The sequence below is a fragment of the Trichechus manatus genome, unplaced genomic scaffold (assembly GCF_000243295.1).
Source record: "Trichechus manatus latirostris isolate Lorelei unplaced genomic scaffold, TriManLat1.0 scaffold00003, whole genome shotgun sequence".
Taxonomy (NCBI): Eukaryota; Metazoa; Chordata; class Mammalia; order Sirenia; family Trichechidae; genus Trichechus; species Trichechus manatus.
Window position 1 is genome coordinate 1,822,976 of NW_004443939.1, and position 25,030 is coordinate 1,848,005.

The 25,030-nt window shown below is 38.9% G+C and overlaps 1 protein-coding gene across 1 annotated transcript in view; it reads right to left on the reverse strand.

Moving 5' to 3' along the window:
• The window catches only part of FYB2 (FYN binding protein 2), a 115,388-nt gene that overhangs the window by 54,735 nt on the left and 35,623 nt on the right, over positions 1 to 25,030 (reverse strand). The window contains 3 exon segments of the mRNA XM_004369123.2: positions 2,362 to 2,393; positions 5,332 to 5,366; positions 16,241 to 16,341. Coding sequence (XP_004369180.1) covers positions 2,362 to 2,393; positions 5,332 to 5,366; positions 16,241 to 16,341 — 168 coding nt within the window.

A 25,030-nucleotide genomic window follows, 5' to 3' on the forward strand; every position in this document is an offset into this window, starting at 1 on the left:
GGAGAATGAAGAAAACCAAAGACATGAGGAGAATATTAGCCCAAAGGACTGAAGGATCACATGACCTAGAGACTCCCCCAGCCTGAGACCAGAAGAACTAGATGATGCCTGGCTACCACCACTGACCGCTCTGACAAGGATCACAACAGACAGTCCTGGACAGAACGGGAGAAAAATGTAGAACAGAATTCAAATTCAGGAAAAAAAGACCAGACCACTGGTCTGACAGAGACTGGAGACACCCCGAGAGTATGGTGCCCAGACACCCTTTTAGCTCAGTAATGAAGCCACTCCTGAGGTTCACCCTTCAGCCAAAAATTAGACAGGCCCATAAAACAAAACGAGACTAAATGGACACACCAGCCCAGGGGCAAGGATGAGAAGGCAGGAGGGGACAGGAAAGCTGGTAATAGAGAATCCAAGGTGGAGAAGGTGAGAGTGTTGACATGTCCGTGGGGTTGGCAACCAGTGTCACAACAATATGTGTACTAATGGTTTAACGAGAAGCTGGTTTGTTCTGTAAACCTTCATCTAAAGTATAATTTTTTAAAAAAAGGAAAAGAAAAAGAATGTAAAATACCTCATTAATAATTTTTGTATTGATTATGTACTGATATGATAATATTTTGGATATATTGGGTGAAATAAATTATTAAAATTAATTTCATCTGTTTCTTTTTACTTTTTTAAATATAACTAGTAGAATATCTCAAATTACATATATGGCTTGTATTATATTTTGATTGGTCAGGGCTGGTCTAAATGATTAATTAGGGCACTCAGTGCCCTCCTGGATTCAGTCTGCCCACTTCCCCAGCTTCGTTCCTTGCTGCTCCCACACTGCACTGAAGGATTAGTAGAAGTTTGCCAGACCATTCATTCAGTGGGAGTGAGTTAATGAATTAATTGAGCTCAAACAGTATCAAACTGTCTCTAAGTTCCTGCACATGCCTCCTATTTGACACTCTATGTCTTCGCTCACACTTTCCCTTGTGCCCAGACCACACTTTCTACCATTTCCCCGGTGCCCAATTCCTACACATCTTTCACAATTGAGCTCAGCTGTCACCTCTTCAAGGATGTACATCTGGAACCTCCAGGCTGGTTTTCATGCCCCACCTCTGTGCTTGTACAACTTCCATGGCAGTAATTGTGTTATACTGTAATTTTCTATTTGTTTGGTAGTTTCCCCTTCCAAGTAATCCCTACCCCAGCCACGCTAGCCTCCACTCCCATCTTGTTCTGAGGATGTGGAATGTATTGTTTGTTTATGAACCTTGAGAATCTAGCAGTGTCTGAACAGAATAAAAGCTTAATAAATACTGAACTAACTGATTAATCATTCCATGTGTGCCTGTCATGAGCCGAGCACTGTGCTAGGTGCTAAAGGGTAATGATGGGGTGGGGGGGAGGTCCTGCAATTTAGAGAGAGGCAGGAACTCGAGGAGAGAAAAGATGGTAGCCCAGCCAGCTGAAACAGATTTTCTATCATGATTCAGCAATTGCGTTTTTAACCTCAACCAGGAAATTTGGAGTCTTGCTTCTCTAGAGCTCACCAGCCATGATTACTCTAATGCAGTAAGCATAACTCCAGTGGAGAAGTGATAGAAGTGGATCCTGAAGACGCAGGTAAGAGCACTCTTGTGTGCCAGGGCACTGCTCTGGACTCAGGAAGCATGAGGGGTACCAGGAATGCCAAGAACAATAAAACATGGCCCCTGCCCACAAGGAGCTCACAGACAACAGGGCGGTGGGGAGGGCAAGGATGAAAATGATGACACTACATGCAGTGACATTAGTGTAAACATGTATACCTTACAGTGGAACCATAAAGACTGGTTACCTCTCGGTTACCTGACTGTGAAGGAGGGCAGTCAAGGAAGGGTTTTTAGAACAGGGACGCTTGAAGGATCAGTAGACGTTTACCAGACCATTCAGTGGGTATAAATGAATGAATTAAATGAGCAAAGGCAGAGAGACTTGACAGCATGGTGCTTTACACAGCATGTAAGTTCTTTGGGATTCACATGGTTGCTATTTGCCTGTTGAGTTGTGTGACTCTCCCACTAATTCAAGAGTCCTGAGGGCAAGGGCTAGGTCTCCATCACGGCCACGGCCCCATGCTTGGCACTTGCCAGGTGCTCGGAAAGTGTTCGCTAAGAGAGTGGAGTGTAGGCTAGCATGAGGTGAGAGAGAAAGGCAAGGCCACAGTCATCAAGCATCTTCTTGTACCAGGTACCTGGCAGGTCACTGGGGACAGAACCTGGTCAGGCACTGGAAACATAGTTGCTGGAAAGCTAGTTCAGCCATCAGAGGGTCAGTGGTTGGACTAATGTTTTTCATATTGAAGATAAAACTCACCTGAGTTCTTGATTGAGAAAACTCTTCCAAGGCTGAAAGTAAAGAGGAAAATGGTCATTTTCATAAATCAGCCCAAATCAGTCCTCTGTTGTTCAGTTACAAATCATTTAGAGACTAGGCCAAAAGGTGATGCGGATGAGGTCTCAGTCCAGAGTGAAGGCAGACGCTGACAGGAGAAAGTTCTATGAATTGTTGCCAGTTGAGTTGAAGATCAGTCAGAAAACAAAAATAGCATTCCTGAAGTGATGGTGTGTTCCAGAAGGAAAGTATGATTTGACTTAGAAAAAGAAATGGCTCTCTGCATGCTTTTCCAGGAACGCATCTATAGAATAAAGAACTTCAAAGTCATAGGAGTAAATATGAACTGGTGGTATTTGCGCAATGTTTCTGGGCAAAATTGGTATGTGCAAGTGTGTGACACAAGTGCTGAGAATTATCCCGTACTTGCTTATCATGTACCCTTTGATCAAATTTCAGCTCTCACATGATATAGATTTGACTCTTATATAAATTATGACCCAATGACCACAATATAGCCCCTCATTTATCCAGTAATCATGTTTGATGCCATTAATTGTTTGGAATCTAGCCAGGGACCTGGAGGAAACAAAAAGTATCAAAGCATTCAAAATGGCTGCCACAAAATCCAGACATAACTCATATGCTGTCCTTTGAGAGGAGCCCTGAAAGCCTTTATCCAGGTCCTATTGATTTTTATCGAACATATAATTCTAGCAAATTGGATGGCAGCACTCGTAGAATAGTAAGTCAGATAGAGCTTGTTTTATATTTCTGCTACCTTAGTTACAGGTTGTTTAACCTCTCTGAGCCTCAGTGTTGTTCTCATCTGTAAAATGGTGGCAGTGATACCAGCTCACAGGGTAACTGTGACGATTGAGTGCTATGGTGTTGAGTGCTCCCTGGCACACAACAGGGACTCCGTACACGCTTGGTCACATGAATGGCTCACTACTAGACACAAGGTTATTAATAATAGCAAGAATTGATCATTGTCAGAGAAGAGATATGAGACAATTACAGAAAACAGAGGCAGGAATTGCAGTTTGGTGTGAAGGCAACTAGCTCTGAACCCCTGCAAGGGTCCAAGAGCATGACCGAAGAAGAGCATGGACTATGCCCCTCTCAGTCTCTATGCTCAGGAGCCCTCCAAGTCATCAAGAAGGGGTGGAGTCAGATTCCACTCACCATGCCTAAAAATGAAAAATGAACATAACACATGTCTGAGGATTAAATGACTTAAAAATTAAAAATACTTTCATAATTTTTATTTGAATGGGGCAAAATTCAGTCATTTGGAGAGTTTACTTGTGCAGAACAGTTTAGTATTTGCTAATGTTGCTAGGTAAGTGAAGCATTTTAATAGAACATTTCTATTCTTAATAATGGAGCCCTAGTGGCACAGTGGTTAAGAGCTCGGCTGCTAACCAAAAGGTTGGTAGTTCAAATCCACCAGATGCTCCTTGGAAACCCTGTGGGGCAGTTCTGCTCTGTCCTGTAGGGTCACTATGAGTTGGAATCTACTCGAAGGCAATGGGTTTGGTTTTTGGTATGGATATTCTTTTAATAGAAATAATCTTTCATATTTGTCTAGCTATAAAGTGTATCCACTAACGAATAATCCTTAAAAGTAACCATAACAAAACTAAGCAGAGAGATGTAGGAACTAGACTAAATGCACACAGTGAAAAGGAGTAGAACCTGAACTGACCCAGTTAAAAAACATTAGGTGAGTGCCTACCGGGTGCCAGGTGCTGTATTAGGCGCTTACATACTCTGTCTGACTTCATACTCTCAGCAATTCAGTGAAGTAAGTATTGGACTCCTTATATATTGAGCATCTACTACGTCAGACACAGTAACCAGAAGCGTATGCTTCCTGCCATCATGGACAACACCCCATTTTACAGAGCACACAGCTGAGGCTCCACCACCACCACCACCACCAGCTGCCGTTGAGTTGATTCTGACTCATGGCAACCCCATGTACATCAGGGTAGGACTGGGCTCCATAGGGTTTTCAATGGCTGATTTTTCAGAAATAGATCTCCAGGCTTTTCTTCCAAAACGTCTCTGGGTGTACTTAAACTTCTAATCTTTCCATTCGCAGATGAGCGTGTCAACAATTTGTACCACCCAGGAACTTCAAGCTGAGGCTAAGAGAGGTAAAATGCTCTGTTCCAGGCACTTCCTACGAAACTGTTTACCTGCATTTACCTTATTTTCATTCCCACAATAGCTCCAGATGTGGGTATATCTATTATCCCTACTTTACAGATGAAGAAATGAAGGTTCAAGATCACACAGCCAGGAGGTGAAAAAGCTGGGGTTCAGGCCCTTAACCAAGCTGTTATTGCCTCCAAAGTAGCACCTAGCACAGCACCCAACAGGGAGTACAAAAAAATCAAACCAAATCCATTGCCGTCAAGTCGATTCCAATACATAAACAACCCTATAGAGCAGAGCAGAAGTGCCTCATAGGGTTTCCAAGGAGTGCCTGGTAGATTTGAACTGCCAACCTTTTGGTTAACAGCTATAGCTCTTAACCACTACACCACCAGGGTTTCCAACAGGGAGTAGGAGCCCAGAATATACATTGAAATGTCTGGTCATTTTCTTGAAACAACAGGATATACAAATTTAGACTGTGCCCAAGAACTCTTTTCCCTGGAAAGGACAAAGTGGTTATTCAAGGCCAGTGGGTGCCGGCTGCTGTAGAGAAGGGGCTGGGATAGATTAGGACACCTCCTCTCATGCTATCACGCATTTTCTGCAGGGCTCAACATTCAGAATCTCAGCATCTCGAGTCTGGGAAAACCTCAGAAATAGGGGGAAAACCGAAAACAAAGAAGACCCTTCCTCCCTCATAAAAGAAACTACTTTAGGATTAACCCTGTACACCTGTTTTAGTTTATTTAGTTATAAAGTTGGTAAGGAAAAAGGAAACAATACCTTTTGGAGTTCTTCAATTCCAACTTCATAAATTGCTAAAATAAATATGGAAAAAAACTTTATTCCAAGGCAGTTAACCCACCCATTTCTTACAGTACCCAGGATTAAAGCAATTAGGAAAGATTGCAGTATTCCATTTACTCAGCCTTCAGAATATTGATGTATATGAGGCTTTATCTCAGTGGTTGGGGATATTCCGGTGTCACTGCGGGGACTTCCAGGATGGAATTTACAGTTGATGAAAATATATGCAAAATTTTCAGTTTCCTGTTTTGGTCAATCGATTCCTGCTCCATGCTTAAGGGAAAGTGCTGAAATGTAGTAGCAACAGTCAGAAGGCAAAGTTGAAAGGAAAGGGAAAGGTAGCAGGTAAACAAAAGCCTAAATCCCACTTCAACAAAATGAACTCCATACCACGCTAAAAGTGGTCTGCTAGCGTTCTGTTTTCTTAAATACATTTTAAAGACAGTAGACCACCAACTAAGGCTTGAATACCTTTTGACTGTTCAGATGGCTCTGTGGAGTTTTTTAATGACACAGTGGTAAGCTTAATTATGAACAATCACTGGTAGTGGCGAAAATTGGGGCTCAATCCCCGTTCTGCCACTTCTTGCCTATGGGATTTCAGATAAATTACTTCACTTCTTAGACCCTCAGTTTGCTCATCTGTGAAACTGAGCCAATTGGTTCCTCCCTTAGAGAGTTAACGGAGAGATTAAAGGAGATAATGTGTAGATGTAATATGCTTGAACATTGTATAGAGAGTGATGCATTTTTTGGATAAAATTATTTATTTGATTTTTCTTTGATGAAAACTTAGCTATAAAAATCCTCCCCCCACCCCACTGCTAATGAATATGCCTGTGTGGTAAGTGGGGCTCCTCCCTCCGTGTTTCTTTTCTCTTTCTTGCTGCTAGAGTCCTGAAACTAGTTTAAAATACTGAGTAAACCACATGCTGCATTTTAAAGCCTTTATTATTCTAAACATTCAATACATTGATACAATAAATAAAATTCTAGGTTTTCCTTAGGGACTGTGGGCAAGTTAAGTGTTGATACAGAAAGCTAACTTCTTTTTTTTTATTGTACTTTAGAAGAAGGTTTACAGAGCAAACTAGCTTCTCATTAAACAATTAAAATACATATTGTTTTGTGACATTGGTTGTCAACCCCAAAACATGTCAACACTCTCCCCTTCTCAACCTTAGGTTTCCCGTTACCAGCTTTCCTGTCCCCTCCTGCCTTCTCATCCTTGACCCTGGACTAGTATGTCCATTTAGTCTCGTTTTGTTTTATGGGCCTGTCTAATCTTTGGCTGAAGGGTGAACCTCAGGAGTGACTTCATTACTGAGCTAAAAGGGTGTCCGGAGGTCATACTCTCTGGATTTCTCCCATCTCTCTCAGACCAGTAAGTCTGGTCTTTTTTTTTTTTTTTTTTTTTTTTTTTTTTGTGAGTTAGAATTTTGTTCTACTGTTTTCTCCAGCCCTGTCTGGGACCCTGTATTGTGATCCCTGTCAGAGCAAGTTGGTGGTGGTAGCCAGGCACCATCTAGTTGTGCTGGACTCAGTCTGGTGGAGGTTATAGTACTCGTAGTCCATTAGTCCTTTGCGCTAATCTTTCCCTTGTGTCTTTGGTTTTCTTCATTCTTCTTTGCTCCGGATGGGGTGGGACCAGTAGATACATCTTTGATGGCCGTTCACAAGCTTTTAAGACTTCAGACACTGTTTACCAAAGTAGGATGAAGAAAATTTTCTTTATAAACTATATTATGCCAGTTGAGCTGGATGTTCCCCAAGATCTTGGTCCCTACAGCCCTCAGCTCAGTAATTTGGTCCCTCAGGGAATTTGGATGTGTTTATGGAGCTTCCATGACCTTGCCTTGGACAAGTTGTGCTGGCTTCTCCAGTACTGTGTCCTGTCTTACCCTTCACCAGAGTTACCGCTTATCTATTGTCTGGTTAGTGTTTTTCCCTCCCCACTCCTCCCCTCCCTCGTAACCATCAAAGATTGTTTCTTTCTGTGTGTAAATCTTTTCATGAGTTTTTATAGCACTGGTCTCATACAATATTTGTCCATTCGTGATTGACTTGTTTCACTCAGCATAATGCCCTCCTGATTCATCCGTGTTGTGAGATGCTTCACAGATTCATCATTGTGTTCTTTATTGTTTCGTAGTGTTCCATTGTGTGTATGTACCATAGTTTATCCATTCATCTGTTGATGAGTACCGAGGTTGTTTCCATCTTTTTGCTATTGTGACCAATGCTGCAGTGAACATGGGTGTGCATATGTCTATTTGTGTGACTGCTCTTATTTCTCTAGGATCTATTCCTAGGAGTGGGATTGCTGGATCATATGGTATTTCTGTTTCTAGCTTTTTAAGAAAGAGCCGTATCGTTTTCCAAAATGGTTGTACCATTTTGAATTCCCACCAGCAGTGTATAAGAGTTCCAATCTCCCAGCAGCCTCTCTAACATTTGTTATTTTCTGTTTGTTTGTTTTTGTTCTTTTTTTTTTGATTCATGCCGGTAATGTCTGGGTGAGATGATATCTCACTATGGTTTTGATCTGCATTTCTCTAATGGCTAGTGATCGTGAGCATTTCCTCATGTGTCTGTTAGCTGATTGAATGTCTTCTTTGGTGAAGCATCTGTTCATATCCTTTGCCATTTTTTAACTGGATTTTTTGTCTTTTTGTTGTAGAGGTGTTGGATTTTCCTATAGATTTTAGAGATTAGAACTTAATCGGATTTGTCATAGCCAAAAAATTTTTCCCAGTCTGTAGGTTCTGTTTTTACTCTTTTGGTGAAGTCTTTTGATAAGCATAAGTGTTTAATTTTTAGAAGTTCCCAGTTATCTAGCTTATCTTCTGGTGTTTGTGATTTGTTAGTTAAGGTTTGTATTCCTGTTAATGCTGTGTATTAGGGCCTGTAGTGTTGACCGTTATTTTTTCTTCTGTAGAATATTATATAATGGAATCATACAGCACGTAATCTTTTTTGACTGGCTTTTTTTCATGCAGCGTAATTCTCTGGAGATTCATCCAAATTTTGTGTGTAGTAGTATTTTGTTCCTTTTATTGCTGAGTAGTATTCCGTGGTATGGATGTACCACAGTTTGTTTAACTATTCACCCACTGACGGACCTCTGGGTTGTTTCTAGGTTTTGGCTATTACAAATAAAGCTGCTATGAACATTTCTGTACAGATTTTTGCGTGAACGTACGTATTCATTTCTCTGGTATAAATGCCCAGGAGTGCAATTCTCGGTCATATGGTAGTTTCATGTTTAATTTTTTAAGAAACTGCCAAACTGTTTTCCAGAGTGGCTGTGCCATTTTACGTTCCTATAGGCAATATATGAGTGATCCAGTTTCTTTACATCATCACCAGCATTTGGTGGTAGTGTTTTTTGTTTCGTTCAGTCTTTCTGATAGGTGTGTAGTGATATCTCATTGTAGTTTTAAGTTGCATTTCCTTAATTGCTAATGATAATGATATATTTTCATGTACTTATATGCCCTTTGTATATCCTCTTTAGTGAAATGTTGTTTATGAATGTTGCTCGTTTTTAAATTGTTTTTTTTTTATTGTTGAGTTTTGAGATTTCTTTACATATTCTAGATACTGGTCTTTTGTTAGATACGAGATTTTCAAATATTTTCTCTTAGTCTGTAGCATGTCTTTTTATTCTTTCAACAGAGTTTTTTACAGAGCAAAAGTCTTTTATATTGATGAAGTCCAATTTATCCACTTTTCCTTTTATGGATTGTGCTTTTTGTGTCAAGTCTAAAAACTCTTTGACTAGCCCTAGATCCCAAACTTTTTCACCTTTGTTTTCTTTCTACAACTTTTATAGTTCTATGGTTTACATTTAAGTCTGTATCTATTTTGAGTTAATTTTTATATTTTTATATAACGTGTGAGATTTCCTATTGCCATCAAGTCAATTCCAAATCATAGTGACCCTGCAGGACAGAGTAGAACTGCCCCATAGGGTTTCCAAGGCTGTAATCTTTATGGAAGTAGACCGCCACATCTTTCTCCTGCAGAGCGACTGGTGGGTTTGAACTGCTGACACTTGAGACTTAGGTCAAGGTTTATTTACTTATTTTTGCGTAAGGATATTCATTTGCTCCATCACCATTTATTTGTTCAAAGGCTGTCTTTCCTCTATTTTATTGCTTTTTCACTTATGTTAAAAAAATTAGTTAGGCATATTTTGTAGGTCATTTCTAAGTTCTCTCTTCTGTTTTAGTGTTCTATGTGTCTATCTTTCTACCAAAGCCACACAGCCTTAATTACTGTAACTGTATAATAAATCTTGAAATTGAGTAGACCAATTCCTCCTACTTTATTATTCTTTCAAAATAGTTTTAAGCTATTCTAGCTCTTTTGCTTTTCTGTCTATATTTTAGAATAATCTTGTCTATATCTACAAAATATTTCACTGGGGAATTCAATAGGCATTGCATTAAATTTGTCATCAATTTGGGGAGAATTGGCACTTTTACTATATTGAGTTTTCCAACCCATGAGCTTGGTATGTCTTTCCATTTATTTAAATTTTCTTTGTTTCATCAACATTTTAAATTTTTCAGTGTATAATTTCTATACGTTTTGTTAGATTTCAGTTTAAGTAACTTTTCTTTTTGAGCGAATGCTAATGGTATTGCATCTTAAAATTTTTATGTCCACATGTTCATGTTCTAGTATATAGAAATACAATTGATTTTTGTATGTTTATCTTTTATCTTGTGACCTTGTTGAACACACTTGTTAGTTCTGTGTTTGTTTTTGTTTTTTTTTTTTGTGTGTGTGTGTGTGTGTAAATTTCTTGGGATATTCTACATATATAATCATGTCATCTTCAAGTGGACAGTTTTATTTCTTCCTTTCTGATCTGTATGCGTTTTGTTTCCTTGTCTTATTTCAGTGGCTAGAATTTCCAGTACTATGTTGAATAAGAGTGGTGAGAGTGGATACACTTGCCTTGTCCTTGCTCTTAAGGGGAAAGCACTCAGTGTTTCACTATTATGTATTACATTAGCTGTAGGTTTTTTGTAAATGCTCTTTAGCAAGTTGAGGAAGTCCCCTCTATTCCTTTTTTTCCTAAGAATTTTTATCATGAATGGGTGCTGAAATTTGTCAAATGCTTTTTCTGCAGATTGATGTGATATGATTTTTCTTCTTTAGCCAGGCAATATGGTGGATTTCATTGATTGATTTTTGAATATTGAACCAGCTTTTCATCCCTGAAAGAAACTGCCCTTGGTCATGGTATATAATTCCTTTTATAACTTGCTGAATTCTATTTGCTTAATTTTTGTTAAGAATTTTTTTGTCTGTATTTATGAGGGATATTGATCTGTAGTTTTCTTTTTCTGTACTATTTCTGGTTTTGGTATCAGGGTAATACCCTGTGTGGAATTCATGTTAATTCTTCTATAAACATTTTGTAGAATTTCTCCAATGAAACTATTTGGGCTTGGAGATTTTTTGGGGGTGAGTTTTAAAATTATGGATTTGATTTCCTTAATAGTTATAGTGCTATTCAAATTATCTATTTTGAGGGTGTTGTCACAGTTTGTGCTTTTTAAAGAAGTATTCCATTTTTATAGAAGTTGTCAAATTTATGTGTGCACAGTTGTTCATAGTATTCCCTTACTATTCTTTAGATGTCTGCAGGGTCTGAAGTGATACCCTTGTTTCATTTTTGATATTGGTAATTGTGTCTTCTTTCTTTTTTTCTTCGTCAGACTTGCTGAGGTTTGTCAATTTTATTGTTCTTTTCAAAGAACTAAGATTTTCTCTACTGTTTTTCTGTTTTCAATTTCATTTATTTCTATTCTTATCTTTATTATTTCTTCCCTTATACCTGCTTTGGGTTTATTTTGCTGTTATTTTTCTATGTTCTTGGAGTACGATCTTAGATTGTTGATTTGAGACTTTTCCTCTTTTCTAAAGTAAACATTTAGGATAAATTTCTCTCTAAGCACTGCTTAATCTGTCTCCCCCAAATTTTGATATGTTGTATTTTCATTTTTATTGACTTCAATTTTTTTTTTTTTAATTTTTCTTGAAATGTCCTCTTTGACCACCAATTATTTAGAGGTGTGTTGTTTAGTTTCTAAGTGTTTGGAGATTTTCCTGTTATCTTTCTGTTATTCATATCTAGTTTGATTCCATTGTGGTCAGAGAACATATTCTGCGTAACTTCACTTCTTTTAAATTTTTTGAGGTTTGTTTTATGGCCCAGGATATGGTCTATAGTAGTACATGCTGTATGGGCATTTGACAAGAATGTGTAGTCTGCTCTTGTGTGGAGTGTTCTATAAATGTTGATTAGATCCTTGTGGTTGACAGAATTGTTGAGTTCTTCTGTATCTGTAATGGATTGAATTGTGTTCCCCCAAAATATGTGTATCAATTTGGCTAGGCCATGATTGCCAGTATTGTGTGATTGTCCACCATTCTGTCATCTGATGTGATTTTCCTATGGGTTGTAAATCCTATCACTATGACGTTACTGAGATATATTAGCACCAGTTATATTGATGAGATCTACAAGATTAGATTGTGTCTTAAGCCAATCTCTTACGAGATATAAAAGACAGAAGTGAGCAGATAGACAGGGGGACCTCATACCACCAAGGAAATAGTGCCAGAAGAATGTGTCCTTCGTACCTGGGGTCCCTGCATTGAGAAGCTCCTAGTCCAGGGGAAGACTGATGACAAGGACCTTCCTTCAGAGCCAACAGAGACAGAAAGTATTTCCCTGGAGCTGATGCCCTGAATTGGGACTTCTAGCCTACCAGACTGTGAGAGAATAAACTTCCGTTTGTTAAAGCCATCCACTTGTGATATTTCTGTTATAGCAGCATTAGATGACTAAGATAGTATCCTTGCTGCTTTTCCATCACATTGTTCTACCAATTGTTGAGAGAGGGGTACAGAAGTCTAGTCTAATAGACAATAATTATCTATTTGTCTATTTCTCATTTCAGTTTTGGCTTCACATATTTTACAGCTCTGCCATTCAATGTGTACATATTTAGGATTGCTATGTCTTCTTGGTGAATTGACCCTTCTATCATTACATAATGTCCCTCTCTGCCTCTGGTAATTTTCTTTGCTCTGGAGACTACTTTATCTAATATTAATATAGCCACACTTGCTTTCTTTTGATTAATGTTCCATAATATATCATTTTCCATCCTTTTACTTTCAATCCACTTATACTGTAATATATACTGTAATACTTGAAGAGAGTGTCTTGTAGACAGCATATAGTTGGGTGATGTTTTTTAAGACACTGCCAGTCTCTGCCTTTTAATTGGTGTATTTAGATACTTTACATTTACTGTAAGTACTGATATGTTATTGATATGTTAGGGCTCAAGTCTGCCCTTTATTTTTTATGTTTGTTCTCTCTGTTTTTCATTTCTCCATTTAATATTTCCTGTCTTCCTGTGTGTTTTTTAAAATACTTTTTAGAATTCATTTTGATTTATCTATAGTATTTTTATAGCATCTCCTTGTATAGCTTTGTGTGGTTGCTGTAGATATTACATTGTATATACATAATTTATCATGGTCTATTGGTGTGGACATTTTATCTGTTCAAGTGAAGTGTAGACACTACCTTTGTCCCTTTCCTCTTCCTCCTTATAATATAACTGTCTTAAATATTTCCTTTTCATACATTTAGAGCTACTTCAGACAAAGTTATAAATTTTTGCTTCAACCATCAAACATAATTTACGAAACTCAAGAATAAAAATATATTATATTTACCCATATTTTTACTGTTTCCGTTATTCTTTCTTCCGTTTTGATGCTCCAAAGTTTTTTTTTATCATTTCTTTTCTGTATAGAAAACTTCCTTTAGCCATTCTTTTAGATTAGGTCTGCTGAAATTAATTTTCTTAGTTTTAGTTTTCCTTCTTCTGAGAATGTCATTGTCATTGTTTGAATTATGTCCCCCCAAAAATGTGTGTATCAATTTGGCTTGGCCATGATTCCTGGTACTGTGTGATTTTCCTGTAGGTTGTAAACCTGCCTCTATGATGTTAATGAGGGAGGATGGGTGGCAGTTGTGTTAGTAAGGCAGCACCTGATCTACAAGACTGGATTGTGTCCTGAGGCAATCTCTTTGACATATAAAAGACAGACGTGAGCAGTGAGACAGGGGGACCTCATACCATCAAGAAAACAGTGCCAGGAGCAGAGCGCGTCCTTTGGACCGGGGTCCCTGTGCAGACAAGCTCCTAGTCTGGGGGAACACCCAAGAGAAGAAGGCTGACAGAGAGAAAAAGCCTTCCCCTGGAGCTGACGCCCTGAATTTGGACTTTTAGCCTACTTTAACTGTGAGGAAATAAACTTCTCTTCGTTAAAACCATACACTTGTGGTGTTTCTGTTATAGCAGCACTAGATAACTAAGACAGTCATTGTTTCCCCTTTATTACTTGAAGACTATTTTAGTAATAGGATTCTGGGTTGACGGTTCTTTTTTCTCAGCACTTGAAAAATGTTGTGTTACTTACCCTGGCCTCCATGGTTTCTGATGAGAAATTCACCATTATTTGAATTGTTTTTCTCCCTAAAGATAAGGAAGGCATTCTCTTTCACTGCTTTCAAGATTTTTTCTCTGTGTTTATTTTTCAGAAGTTTGATTATATGTCTAGGTGTGGATGTCTTTGGGTTTATCTTGCTAGAAGTTTGCTTGGCTTCTTGACTCTGTAGTTTTATGTCTATTACCAAATTTGGGCAATTTTCAGTCATTACTTCTTCAAGTACTTTTTCAGTCGCACCCTCTTTCTCCTTTCCTTCCAGGACTCCGATGACACAAATGTTAGATCTTTTGTTATAGTTCCACAGGACCTGACACTCTGATCAATTTTTTCAGTCTATTCTCTCTCTGTTGTTCAGATTGGGTAATTTCTATTGCTTATACTATGCATTGGAATTGACTCGATGGCAATTTTTTGTGTGTGGTATTTCCAAGTTTGCTGATTCTTTCATCTGTCCTTTTTATTCACTGAACCCATCGATTTAACTTTTTATTCTGCTTATTATATTTTTCAGTTATAAAATTTCCATTTAGTTTATTTATTTATTTCTCTTTTGGTGAATCTATTTTTTTTTTCATTTCTTTTAAACATGTTCATAATTTCTCATTGAAGTATTTTTATAATAGCCACTTTAAAATTTTTGTCAGAAAATTCTCTAACACCCCAGTCATCTCAGTGTTGCTGTCTATTGATTATCTTTTTTCATTCAAGTTGAGATTTTCCTGATTTCTGGTCTGATGAGTGATTTTAAATCGAAATCTGGAACTTTTGGGTTTTATGTTATAAGACCCTAGATATTTAACCCTACTGTTTTAGCTGTTTTCTTTTTTCTGACACCAACCAGAAAAGGAAGGAGGGGGAGCATCACCTTTCTATTGCCAGCGGGTATAGAAGTCCAGGTTTCCCACTTGGCCTCCACTGACACCTGAAGGAAAGAGGGGCTCCTTGTTACTGCTGGGAAAGGTGAGCCTTCTGACACCCCACTAGGCTTCCGCTGATACCACCATGGCTGGGAGGACTAGGAGTGCCTTGTTACTGCTCCCTATGTGGCCACTACAAATACCACAAACAGGAAGTGATCTCATTACCACTGGATAGTGGTGGAAGTACTGACTCTCATTAGGTCTCCTTTGACACTACCCCAGCAGGGAGAGGAAGGGGCACCTCATCACTGCTGGGGTGGTGGTGGAAGTCCAAGTTCCACATAGTCTTCATTTACACTATGGGTTAGGCCTCATTACTGCTTGAAGGGGATGAAAGTCCCAGCTCCCTACACGGCCTTCCCTAACACCACCCCAAAGACGGGTTGGAATTCATCATTAAGGCAAAATGCGGCTGGAAGACTAAGATCTCTACTCAGCGTTTGCTCGTATTGATAGGGATGGGGCTACAGTTTTTTCTCCCCCCCTGGAGTTTTGCTGAAGCGGAATCGTTATTTTCTTAAACTTTTTTTCGTCTTGATAGGCTGCCCTTTCCAGGTCCATTAGCTCGAAAAAGCATGCTTTTATTTGGGCTTTTGTGTGTGTGTGTATAGCCTTGTATAACTCCACCTCTCTGATCTTTAGTTTCCTGTCTCTAAAAATGGGTTAATAAAACCACTATATCAACAGGATATACCCAGGGAACCTAACACAGAACCATGACACATAGGACAGTCTCAATAAATATTAGGATTTATTCCAGCACTAATACATACGCCCTTTGAGGAGGACTACCTGACTCTTAGGCAAAACAAAGACATAGAAATTTGTAGAAATGCTATAAGTCCCTGTTTCTTCACCTTCTTTTCTGAAAGGAACTCTTTCTGCACAAAAAGTCTGAATTTTTTCAGAAATACCAGAGGCAGGAAGACTTAGCTCTGAGCCAGTGGTCAGATCCATTAAATAAATCCCTGCTCTTTTTTAGAGCGAACACAGGGGCTTAATTCTTATGGTCTGTTATCTCCCTCTCCACACACTGAGTAACCAGGGTACTTCAAGAGAGACACCACAAAAAGAGAGATGAAGTTCCTATAGAAGGAGAAGGAAGAAAAATGAATTCGCTATATCTTGATTTTCCCTCCTACATATCTACCAAAGTTAAAGCATCTAAGTTGATTGTTGAGAGACAGAAAAGGAGAAGTTGAAAGAAGGCTGCAACAGGAATTGTGAGATAGCATTGATGCCCAACTAGATGTATTTATTTTTTAAAGAGGCCAGACAAGGGGGGGGCGGGGAATGAGATGGTAGAGCAGTGTGGCTGTGCAGTTTTAAACTTAACTAGAGGAAAAAATCCTATTTTTGACACATTTTCATTCCACACAGGGTTACAATATTAATTGGCTTAGCAGACTTACAATCAGCAATTTCTTCTGTGGTGCACAGGTTAATGGCGTTGCCAGAGTGTCTCAGATATGAAATTGTTGCCTCATAATTATGTGGGTCTTCAAATTCAGCACTGAGAGCGTGGAGAAAAAAAGGTTACTTGTGAAAAACATTTCTTTAAACACATTTAAAGACTTTTTGTATTTTTTCCCCACTAGGAAAGTAATATACATATAGACTGGTCAATATGCTGAATAAGCAGATATGGAAAGTATGCTAGCCCTACTCTAAACACATACGAATTCTGGATAAGACATAATAATACAAAGAATTGTACAAAGGTTACACAGCTCACCTAGAAATAAATAAAGTGAGATTCCCATGTTCCAGACACAGAGAGGAAACTCACAAAGTTGTAAGTGAAAACTGAAGCCAAGGCACTCTAAGGGAATTTGGGACCAGATAAAGAAAGATCTTAATGACTGGAGGCTGGGGATTTAAGGTCCGAGTTAGAAGAGAAGTCTGAGTTATAGGCCTTATGTGAATGGGAAGTTGTAATTGAGCTATCAGCATGAAGTCCAGAGTCACAACATACTGCCCCTGCTGTGAAATGTGTTCTAAAAAATATATGTCCACTCTCCCAGAACAGGAGCAGGGAAGCTTGCCATCTGACTATGGCTGTAGGAGGTAAAAGAATCACCCATGAGAAACCAGAAACCCAGAAACTCAACAACAAAGTACAGGTGTGGGGTCTAAACTCATATTGTCTGTGTATTTTAGAGACACAAAGCAAAACTGAGACTTGAAACCCAAATCACCTAGTAAAGGCAAATCAGAAATTACTCTATAAAGATGCTCCCACAAACTATGACACCTATGGTTTCCAAAGAAAATCTCCACTCAAAATACGCTTGCAGTTAAAAACTGCAAACCACACAATGAGATGTGCCGCTGTGAGATAGTCAATAGTTATAATGGGAGAATTAAATAATAGAATAACATGGAAGTGACTTAAAACAACTATGTCTTAAGTATTCAAGAAAATAAAAAGGAGAATAAAAGCCAAGATAGTGAAAAAAATGAGCATGTAAACTTTGGGACAAAAAAAAGGGAGTTATAGAAATAAAAAATACATTTCTTGAAAAAAATTTCATGTAGAGGTTGAAAAGCAGACTTAACACAGCAGAAGAGAAAATTGAATTAGTTAAATCTGAGAAAATTACCCAGAAACTAACATAGACATATTGTTGTTGTTGTTAGGTGCCTTCAAGTTGATTCTGATCATAGCAACCCCATGTGACAGATTAGAACTTCCCCGTGGGGTTTTCTAGGCTATAATCTTTATAGGAGCAGATCACCAGGTCTTTCTTCCACAGAGCCCTTGGGTAGGTTTGAACCATCAACCTCTGGGCTAGTAGCTGGGCGCTTAACTGTTGAACCCTTAGGTCTTCTTGTAGAGCTAATAAGAGATGAAAAATATTAAAAGAGAGCCTAAGAGATACAGAAGATAGAATTAGAAGGCTGACATACATGTACTAGAGATTCTAAAAGAAAGAGAATGGGCACAAGAAGGCAAAATTCCGATGATACTAACCAAGACTTTTCTGAAACTGAAAAGGGACATGAGTCTGACTGAAGCAACTTTAATAATGAGAAATGAAAACAAATGTCCATTTCTATTCATGTAACTTTTTTCATTAAACATGGATCAAAACTGAAAAGAAATGGTAATGAATTAACATACATCAAAGAATACAGTTTGTAATGAATTAGCATACATCAAAGGAAAAAAAGGAAAATTATTTAAAAGTTGTGTGAGAGAAAAGACTGATTATCTACTAAGGAATAGCAATCATACTGGCAATAGAATTCTCATTAGCAACAAAATGGTAGAAATTGTAGACAATATCTTAAGGTGCTGAAGAAAGACCGTTCGAGAGTGAGGGAGAAACAAAGACATTTTCAGAATACAAAAAAATGCATTTACTACTCACAGATCCCCACTAAAATATATCACTAAGTGATGCATTTCAACCAAGAAAAAAAAAATTTGTACTCCAAATGAAGTAGGATATAAGAAACAATGGTGAGCAAAAAATTAACAAAGTAATTGGTAAGTCTAAGTAAATACTGTTAAAAATAACTATTGGAGTTTAAGAATAAGATGTAACTTATTAATAATATTAAATAATAACATGAAATATACTGGAAAGGGCTATGGGGGTTAGGGCATTTTCAAGTCTTTGCACTATTTAGGAGCAGGATAGAGATTTTGATTAACATTCAACTTTGTTAATTGTGGATGTCAAAAATTAAGCTGTAACCAGTAAAAAAGAATCATTATAGAATATTTAACTTCTACACTAGTATAAAAGGGATATACAATGAGAAAGCTTAAATATTAAAAAATAAGTCAGAAAAGAAAGAAAATCGCAAGTAAAGAAACTGCATGGTAAATATAAAATCATAAAATATGATGGGAAAATGTCCAAATGGATCAAGAATCACAATAAAAGCACATAGATTAAACTACTCCAATAAAATAGAAAGCATCTATTTAATATTTTAAAACTTCAGCTACATGCTGCTCATCAGCAGCAGACAAATCAAAGCTTCCAGATGGATGGAAAAACAGATATAAGCCAAATACTAATCAACAGAAGGCTGAGGTAGGTTTATTAATATTAGACCATACTTAACAAGATCGATGAAGAAAATGAGGGAAAGTGTGCATGCGCACACACACACACACACACAAACTGAAGATAACAAAGCAGAGAAAACTAGAGATAATATTAGGTTTTTAAAATCTAAGAATATGTTATGATCAGCTCTCTGCCAACAAATTTGAAAATTTAGAGACAATGAACAATTTCATAGCCAAATATAAAATTACTGCAGTGACTCCACAAGAAATAGGAAAACTAATAGTCCAATAATCCTCAAAGTGCTTGAATCAGTACTATACATGCCTGTGCCCACTCCTCCCTCCCCCACTCTTCTTTTTTCTCAATTTGAAAAAACAATTTATTATTATTTCTTATGGTTCTGTATGTAGATTTACTGAAATCAGCTGGGTAGTTCTCACTTGGGGTCTCTCTATCTATCGTAGGCTGAGTTCTCTAGAGAAGCAAAACCAGTGAAGCATGTCTATACATACATATATATATATATATATATATATAAATCCACTGCTGTCAAGTTGATTCCAACTCATAGCGACCCTATAGGACAGGGTAAAACTGCCTCATAGGATTTCCAAGGAGTAGCTGGTGGATTCCACCTGCTAACATTTTGGTTAGCAGCTGAATGCTTAACCACTATAACACCAAGGCTTAAATATACACACACACACACACACACATATGTATATATATGTATGTGTGTGTGTGTATATGTATATATGTATGTATATCTATCCACCACTTATCTGTCAGTTAATCATACTGTGGTGGCTTGCCTGTTGCTGAGATGCTGGAAGCTATGCTGCTGGTATTTCAAATACCAGCAGGGTCACCATGGGGAGAAGTTTCAGCAGAGCTTCCAGACTAAGACAGACTAGGAAGAAGGACCTGGTGGTGTACTTCTGAAAAAAATGGTATGTGAAAACCTTATGAATAGCAGCAGAACACTGTCTGATATAGTCCTGGAAGATGATCCCCTCAGGTTGAAAGGCATTCAAAATGACTGGGGAAGAGCTGCCTCCTCAAAGTAGATTCGACCTTAATGATGTGGATAGAGCCAAGCTTTCAGGACCTTCATTTGCTGATGTGGCTTGACACAAAATGAGAAAAAACAGCTGCAAACATCCATTTAATAATTGAAATGTAGAACGTACAAAGTATGAATCTTGGAAAATTGGAAGTCATCAAAAATGAAATGGAGTACATAAAGATTGATATCATAGGCATTAGTTGGCTGAAATGGATTGGTATTGGCTATTTTGAATCAGACAATCATGGTCTACTATTTCAGGAATGATAACTTGAAGACGAATGGCATTGCATTCATTGTCAAAAAGAACATTTCAAGATCTATCCTGAAATACAATGCTGTCAGTGATAATATAATATCCATATGCCTACAAGGACGACCAGTTAATATGTCTATTATTCACATTTATACAACAACTGCCAAGGTCAAAGATGAAGAAATTGAAGATTTTTACCAACTTCTGCAAGCTGAAATGATCAAACATGCAATCAAGATGCAGTGATAGTTACCAGTGATTGGGAATGCAAAAGTTGGAAACAAAGAAGGATCAGTAGTTGGAAAATATGACCTTGGTGATAGAAATGACGACGGAGATCACATGATAGAATTTTGCAAGTCCAACAACTTCTTCATTGCAAATACCTTTTTTCAACACATAAATGGCGACTATACACGTGGACTCGTCAGATGGAATACACAAGAATCAAATCAACTACATCTGTGGAAGGAGACAATGGAGATGCTCAATATCATCAGTCAGAACCAGACCAGAGGCCAACTACAGAACAGACCGTCAATTGCTCATATGCAACTTCAATTTGAAGCTGAAGAAAATTAGATCAAGTCCACGACAGCCAAAAGACTATCTTGAGCATAGCCCACCTGAATTTAGAGACCATCTTAAGAATAGATTTGATGCATTGAACACTAAAGACCAGAAGAGCTATGGAATGACATCAAGGACATCATATATGAAGAAAGCAAGAGGTCATTAAAATGACAGGAAAGAAAGGAAAGACCAAAATGAATGTCAGAAGAAATTCTGAAATTTGCTTTTGGATGTAGAGTAGCTAAAATGAAAGGAAGAAACGATGACGTAAAAGAGCTGAACAGACGATTTCAAAGGGTGGCTCAAGAACACAAAGGAAAGTATTATAATGAAATGTGCAAACACCTGAAGTTAGAAAACAAAAAGGAAAGAACACGCTTGGTATTTCTCATGTTGAAAGCAGTGAAATAAAAACTCAAGCCTCAAGTTTCAGTATTGAAGGATTTTACAGGAAAAATATTGAACGATGCATGAAGCATCAAAAGAAGATGGAAGGAATACACGGAGTCACTGTACCAAAAAGAACTGGTCAATGTTCAACCATTTCAGGAGGTAGCATATGATCAAGAACCAGTGATGTTGAAAGAAGAAGCAATCAATAAGCAACATCATGATAAACAGAGAAAAGATTAAAGTTGTCAAGGATTTCATTTTACTTGGATCCACAATCAACGTCCATGGAAGCAGTAGTCAAGAAATCGAATTACATTGGGCAATTCTGTTGCAAAAGAACTCTTTAAAGTACTCAAAAGCAAAGATATCACTTTGAGGACTAAGGTGCACCTGACCCAAGTCATGATATTTTCGATCGCCTCATATGCATGGGAAAGCTTATCAATGAATAAAGAAGACCAAAGGAGAATTACATCTTTGAATTATGGTGTTGGTGAATATATATATTTAATACACTATGGATTGCCAGAAGAACAAACAAATCTGCCCTGGAATAAGTACAGCGAGAAAGCTGCTTAGAAGCAAGCATGGTGAGACTTTGTCTCACATACTTTGGACATGTTATCAGGAGGGATGAGTCCCTGGAGAAGGACATTATGTTTGGTGAAGCAGAGGATCCAAGAAAAAGAGGAAGATCTTGGTGAGATGGATTGACACAGTGGCTGCAACAATAGGCTCAAGCAGAACAATGATTGTGAGGATGGCACAGGACTGGGCAGTGTTTTGTTCTGTTATACATAGGGTCGCTATAAGTCAGAACCAACTTGATGGCACCTAACAACAAGCACAACACACACTCACACACATACATGCAAGAGAGATTTATCTGAAGGAAATGGCTGCATGGTTGTAGAGGTTAGCAAGTCGCAAGTCCATGGGTCAGACTGGTGGCTTCTCCTTCTCACATAGCTTCAGTGGCTGACGATCCCAAGATCTCAGCAGGTCAGATGGCAGGCTGCTGGCTCATGGACTGCAGAAGCTGATGAATCCAACATTAACAGGTAAGATGGTAGGCTGCTGAAGAATCCCAAGATTGGCAGATAAGAAGGCAGGTCACTGGCTCACAGGTTGCAGAGGCTGACAAATCTCAAGAACAGCAGGCAATATGGCAGGCAGCTGGTTCAAGTCCCAAGAACAAGAAGTCAGATAATAGTGAGCCAGATGCAGGATCCAGAGCAAGCAATCTTTGCCAGAATGTCCACATATATATTGGATGCAGGCCACACCTCTGAGGAAATGCCCTTTACAACTGATTGGCTGATCACATTATGAAAGATAACTACAACATTACATAACTGCCAAACTACATCATTACATAGTTGCCAAACCACAAGAATCATGGCCCAGCCAAGTTGACACACAACCTTAACCATCACAGTCCACCCCTTGTCAACCTGGCACCTGTATATGTCTCCTTCAATAATACAGAATCTCTTAATAAAAAGACAATTAAAAGTCATACTTGTGCCTAACATGATAAAACTAACATGCTTACAACTGAAAACACACTAGCCCTATTTAAATCTTTTATGAGTAAAGAAAACAAAAATATCTGATGCACACATACAAGGAAGAAATACTCATAACAATTGCAGCCTTTGTTTCCACAACTTGTCACTTGGCTGTAACTGGTATTTAGAACTACCTTCTTCCACCAACCATTCCATATTCACTTTATGCTCAGCAGTCACCTCAGCTTGTCATGGTTCTTTGCCTGGTGGGACGGGGGCAAATTTTCATTTCTGAAGCTTCTTGGCCATTAGTAGTCATGTCAGAATTGGGTTGCTGTAGTGTTCCATTGACTTTAATCATAAGGCTGGTAATACTAAGAGATGCCCTATGGGATCTCCTGTATACTAGACATATTCTTTTTTACCCCCATTATGCAACATCAATATGATTTTCCCTTGGTAGTTAGGGTCAATCACAACAACCAATATGGTAACTTTCCTCTTTGCCTGTTGATTCAGAGACATGAGGAGCCCAAAGTGGCCAGGTGGCATTCTTAGCTTCCAGTTCAATGGAATCCGTGTTGTGTCTCTGGGTGGGAGCATTCCTCCATTTGGAAGTAAGATCTCTAGGCCCATAGAGCATAGGGTTAGAGCGACAGGAAGCAAAAATTTTGTGAGTGGGTCACTAGAAGTAATAGTGAGTGGTGCTGCTCCCATCTCCACTCCTTGATTTCTGAACTCGTGAATCCTGGCTATGGGAGAAACAGAACCATATATTGGGTGCTAGTTCAGAGAATACACAACCTCCTGGAGGACATTGCCCCAATCCTGCAAGGCATTGCCACATAGCAGGCCCCATAATTGTGTCTTTAGAAGGCCATTCCATCGTTCTATCAAACCAGCTGCTTAAAGATGATGGGGAACGTGGTAAGACCAGTGAATTCCATGAGCATGGGCTCATTGCCACACTACATTTGCTGTGAAGTGAGTCCCTTGATCCGAGGTCATGCTGTGTGGGATACCATGACAGTGCATAAGGCATTCTGTGAGTCCATGGATGGTAGTTTTGGCAGAGGTATTTCGTGTAGGGAAGGCAAATCCATATCCAGAGTAAGTGTAAGAACGGAAGGCTGCCCTTTCCATGATGGAAGCAGTCCAATGTAAGCAACCTGCCACCAGGTTGTGAACTGATCACGTTGAGAATTGGTGCCATGTTGGGGACTCAATGTTGTCTCTGCTGCTGACAGATTGGGCACTCAGCAGTGGCTGTAGCCAAGTTAGTCTTGGTGAGTGGAAGCATATGTTGCTGAGCCCATGCATAACCTCAATCCTTGCCACCATGACCCCTTTGTTCACGAGCCCATTGGGCAATGAAGAGAGTGGCTGGGAAAAATAGAAGACCAGTTTCCACAGAATGCATCATCCTATCCACTTGATTGTTAAATTCTTCCTCTGCCGAGGTCACACTTCTGTGAGCATTCACATAAGACACAAATATCTTCACTTCTTTGGCCCTTCAGAGAGGTCTATTCACATATGTCTTCCCCATACCTCTTGTCATCAGTTTTCCAATCACGTTCCTTCCATGTCCCTGACCATCCAGCCAAACCATTGGCCACAGCCCATGAATCAGCATGCAGTTGCACATCTGGCCATCTATAATTCCAAGTAAAGTGAACAACCAGGTACACTGCTTGAAGTTTTGCCCATTGGGAGAATTTTCCTTTACCACTGTCCTTTTAAGGGAGATTCCAGAAAGGGGTGAAGTGCTGCTGGTGCCCACTTTTGAGTGGTGGCTGCATATTGCACAAAACCATCTGTAAACCAGACATGAGTTTTCTCTTCCTCAGTCAACTGATCATAAGGAACTCCCCCATGAAGCCACAGGTGCAGACTGGGAGAGGACAGGTAATGTGACTGGAGTGGACACCATGGGTATTTGGCCCACTTCCTCATGCAGCTTGTGCCTTCAGGTCTTGTTGGAGCCCAGTCTCATATATACCACTTCATTTGATGATGGAGTGCTGCTGTGCATGTCTGACTTTGTAACTCTGTGGGTCAGACAACACCCAGTTCATGACGGGAAGCTCAGGCTGCATGGTAACTTGGTGGTCCATGGTTAAGTGTTCAGTCTCTAGTAAGGCCCAGAATCAGCCAAAAGCTGTTTCTGAAAAGGAGAGTAGTTATCTGCAGAAGACGGCAGGGCTTTACTCCAAAACCCTAAGGGTCTGCACTGTGATTCACAAGTAGGGTCTTGCCAAAGACTCCAAACTGTATCTCTATCTGCCACTGACACTTTAAGCTCTTTGGATCAGCCAGATCACATGGCCCAAGTGGCAGGGTAGCTTGCAGGGCAGCCTGAACCTATTACAGAG